The sequence below is a fragment of the Primulina huaijiensis genome, chromosome 10, assembly GCF_012295235.1.
Source record: "Primulina huaijiensis isolate GDHJ02 chromosome 10, ASM1229523v2, whole genome shotgun sequence".
NCBI lineage: Eukaryota > Viridiplantae > Streptophyta > Magnoliopsida > Lamiales > Gesneriaceae > Primulina > Primulina huaijiensis.
Genome location: NC_133315.1, coordinates 3249691 through 3254512, shown reverse-complemented (window position 1 = coordinate 3254512; position 4822 = coordinate 3249691). Strand labels below are relative to the sequence as shown.

The 4822-nt window shown below is 32.5% G+C and overlaps 1 protein-coding gene across 1 annotated transcript; it reads right to left on the bottom strand.

Moving 5' to 3' along the window:
• Nucleotides 1-701: 701 nt before the first annotated feature.
• On the bottom strand, nt 702-3592 carry LOC140985686 (strychnine-11-hydroxylase-like). Its single transcript, XM_073453570.1, has 2 exons — nt 2564-3592; nt 702-1439 (listed from the first exon to the last, which is right to left on the bottom strand). The coding sequence occupies exons 1-2, from the start codon at nt 3446-3448 to the stop codon at nt 822-824; spliced, it is 1503 nt and encodes a 500-aa protein (XP_073309671.1). The 5' UTR covers nt 3449-3592; the 3' UTR covers nt 702-821.
• Nucleotides 3593-4822: the final 1230 nt, after the last annotated feature.

Genomic DNA, 4822 nt, shown 5'->3' with positions numbered 1-4822 from the left:
TAAGAATGCACTGTGTTTATGCTGAAAAACATCATCATCTTCTACGACACTTTCGGCGATCTTGTTTCCATTAGTGTTTGGCATTCAAGCCGGGAAATGGTGGCATGGGAAAGGAAATGAGAGAAGGAGAAAAGGCTAGCTGGTTAGTCGCACGCTCAAGTTCTAATTTGAATTAGCGGATGAATGAATTCGGAGGAGGCAATTCCTAAATTAGGGGCAAAAGGAATTGATCAGCCGATGGAATGGAGGAGAAGCGCAAGGTGCTCATGTGTATAGTGTAACATCAGCATTCATAATGAAATTGACTAAATTAAATTAAATTCGAAAAAATTAGAAGATATAGTAATAAGATTGAAATTTGATAACACATATATATATATGATCAAAATCGCTAAGCCACAAACATATAAGAACTAAAAATACAAATTTTCCTATATTTATTTTAGCTACACGCCGCCCAACGCCTATATTATATTCACATCGATTCAACATCTCCATATTTGAATCAGATTTTATTTTATGATCTATATTTTGTTTAGCAAGATAATTTTTCTAGCTAGTTTTGGGATATCTCCATTACCAAGTGATACAGCAAAGTTAATATACCAAAATCGGATAAATATTGCTAGATTTAAAAATAGTATGTTACTTGCCTTGAATGTCCAACGTAAGACAAATTTCAGTCGCATTTAGTATCGAAATCCATATTTTTATTTATTTATTTGGCTTTATATATCTGTATACATACAATATATATATAATAGATACATGGGCTTTTTGATAAGGAAAAAGGCATGCGTAGGAAATATATAAAAAATAAATTAGCCTAATTTTGCTGGTGAAGCAACTAGGCAAAGAGGAACTTTCTTATGCATTGTGATCCCCGGTTGTTCTTCCATACTTATATTCTCCGCTAGAATTCCCTTCGGAAGTTCCCAATCAAACTGAAACAAAAGATTTGCAAGAGTTAGCTCGACAATCGATATAGCAAAACTAATTCCGGGGCAACCCCTTCTTCCAGCACCAAAGGGTAATAGCTCGAAATGTTGTCCTCGGAAATCAATATCTCTGTCTAGAAATCTATCAGGCCAGAATTCATCAGGGTTTTTCCAATAATTTGGATCCGTTCCAATTGCTGATGCGTTGAAAATTACTCTTGTTTTTGTAGGGATTTCATATTTGTTGGAAATGGTACAATCTTGGATAGTTTCTCTAGGGATCATTAACGGGGCGGGCGGATGGAGCCGGAGCGACTCTTTTACGGTTAGTTTGAGGTATGGGAGCTTGTTGAGGTCGTTTTCTTCTACATTTAACTTCCCTTTGCATATGTTTCTCATTTCTTGTTGAGCTTTTTCTTTAACTCTTGGATTTCTAATCAGTTCCGCCATTGTCCATATGATGGTTGCACTTGAAGTATCGCTTCCAGCAACGAATACATCCTGAAATGTTCATATCTCATGGATTAATCTTTAGTGCTAAATGAAAATCCAAAGGGTGTGGGCATGGTAAGGAATTTAGAACAATATATATTTTTCAGATATCAAATGACCCCTATATCTTCATGATCAAAAATAATTAAGCCGCCGATATCGTCCAAATTCCTATCCATCACACCAATTTTCATGTAAGGATTATTCCATATCTAGAGATATATTTTAGGAAAATTGATAATTTTAACTCATTTCAAAGTTATAATTTTCAAAATGACCTTTTATACTAAACATTTTACATTATGTTTTATATAATTGAAATATCATATATTACTCTTTTTTATTCTAGATTATTTGTTCCAATTTTTTTCTGCCTAGTTATCGGAAATAAATAAATAAATAAATAAATAAAGAGGTAGATTCATGTCTATGGCATGCCATGGACCTCATTCCCCTTCTCCATACATATCTGTTCATTATTTCATGTAAGTTACTTTACAATTATTGTTCAATCTATGTTATCAATTTTTATGCATTTTAAACTTGTGTCATTCAGTATTTGATAACTAATTGAAATATAATCTCAAGAATATTTAACTCACATAAGAGGTTCTATTGGAGACGGTTCGAGTCCACCATAACCATGTGACATTCCATCAATTCCCAATAATTAGATCCTAAAACTCGGATTATGTGATAAGTTTGTATGATTTCAAAGAACTTAGCAAAAGAATTATTTTAACAATCAACAAGAACACATAAATATACACATTTTAAAACATACAAATAAAAAAATTCAAACATATTTCAACTTCAACATATTCTTGTTGAAATCAATATATTACGAATCATTCAAACAAAAATAATATAAAAAAAAGTTTTTTTTCTATTTAAAATATTAGATGTCGTTTTGTATTATTTTTCATCTTCATTCTTGCATCTAAACAACAATTATTTTATAAAATATTTTTAAAAAAACTTTTAATCAAATGTTTTGTCACCAAATACAAAATGATTAAATCTTAATGAAACGTAAAAAAAAAAAAAAAAAAGATATCATAGAAGTGATAAAAAAAAACTAACATGGAAGAAGAAGCCTCGAATAGAAAATGAGAGAATAAAAAGAAGCTTACTATGAGTATACCCTTGATGTGTTCATTGTTCTTAATAATTGCTTGATTTGTATCCATTTTAATTTCAAGCAACACATCAACAATATCTTCATAATCTGATTTAGCCCTTTTAGAATCCAGGTGTTCTTCCATCACTTTGTCGAAAAACATGTCGAAATCCTCCAAATTCTTCCTGATCCTCTTGTCTACCCCATTAAACTTGTTAATCCAAGCCATCGATGCAAAGTAATCTCCAATATAAAATTCACCCAACAAGTGTTGCGTCTCACGAAATATTTCTTGAAATTTTGCACTAATTTCATCGCTTTTACCATGATCAAGATCACCCCTCGTCCCGAAGGCCACTCGACGAATAATATTATTGATAAGGGAAAATATTGTCGCACTTAGATCAACAGGACTTTTTGTGTGAGTAACTTTATCGATCATGACAGCCAACTCTTGATCCACTATTTTCTGAAAAGATTGGACTCTTTTAATAGTCAATAGTTCCAAAACTACGACTTTTCTTGCTTCTCTCCAGTATTCGCCGTATGGTGCTAAAGATATGCTCGACGAATTGTAAGTCAGTCTTTTAGCAGCATACAAGGGTGGTCTCCCAGAGAAAGCAAGATCATGTGCTTTAAAGATTTCTCGTGCGGTATCTGCAGAAGACACGATTAGGGTTGGCACGGATCCTAGATGCAACAACATGAAATCTCCATGAATTTTGGACAATTTTTTTAGAGATTTATGAGGAAATTTTCCAAGTTGGTGAAGGTTGCCTATGATTGGGAGTTTTTTAGGACCTGGAGGAAGGCCAGAATGCTTTATCTTCTTTTTCATGAATAGAGAAAAAGCTGTGACGAAACTGATTAAAAGCAGTGAGAATATAGCATAGCTCATTTTTTCCTCCGAGGGATTGAGGTAATACGGCTCGATACGTATATATATACACACACACACATATGTGGGTAGAATTCTCCAGTTGACTAGTATATGTGAACGAATTGATTGTGTGTGTGTATGTGTGTGTGTGTGTGTGTGTGTCAGAATCCTTGGTCCATCGTTAGACAGCTTTAACTTTGATTGATTTTAAGAAAAAAACATGAATATTTATAACAGCGTTATCCTTCCTTGTTCAGAGAGCTACTCCGATCATACAAGATGAATATTTATCAATATATTTGAGATTAGCTGATTATTAAATATCGACCCTTAGATTCACAATTGAAATAGTGCCCTTGGTAGCTTGTGTCCTAGATTAGGAATGAGCAACAGTCGTTATAATTTGGTTTTACGTAATTATAGTTTTTTTTTTGTTTTTCATTTTAGAAATGTCTGATCCAATAATAAAACTATTTTATGTTCTTCTTGAATTTTATTATATATATGATAGGATCGGTTAATACAATTAGAATATTTAGAAGAGGTGTTAAATAAACACACGGGCTTTTTGAAATCTTTTAAGGTATGAATCAATCTTTTTATTTGACTGATCCTGAAATCTTGTTTGTCGATATAAATCAGTCAACTTATAGTAGTGCGAAAATAGACTGAATATAGATTGAATACTCAGTGTAGAATAGAGTAAAAATTGAATAGATAAGCAATTAAAACACACGAATTTTATGGATATTTGGAGTCTTCAAATGCTCCTACGTCACCTCTTCTACCTCAAAGATAGGTTTTTCACTAAAAAGCTTTGATGTATTATAACATATTGTAATAATTTTATTTAGTTGAACTTATACACTGTCAAATTGAAACTCTTAGTTTTTCAAATTCCTTACAACAGAAAACTGATTCACTCTTGATAAGTAGCCTAAATGCTACAAATTAATATAATGAAGATAAAAGCGTAAGTGTGCGATTTATATATTCAGATATCGCAACTGATCGATAATCATCAATAATGTGTTCAGTATGTTCACTAACTTTTTTCAACTGATCAGTTGATCAGCTATATATAGTATTCGATCTCAACGGTCGTATTGAATGTATTTAATGACAAATATCCGTTGAATCGTCGTTTAGTTCAAGGTGTTGACTTTATTTGAAAGTGGTACGAAATATTAGACTGTTCTACTCTGTTACATTTGTTCTGTTTTTGTACGAACTGTCACTCTGTCGACTGATACTCAATTGATGTCGTAGCTAACTGATCAGCGGATCAGTTCAGCTGGACATTTTCAGTTCAAACTGATGTCCTTTCAGTTTGGGATAATTCAGTCGATGAAGATTCTTTCAGTTCAGCTTACCGATTTCTTCAGTTCTAAA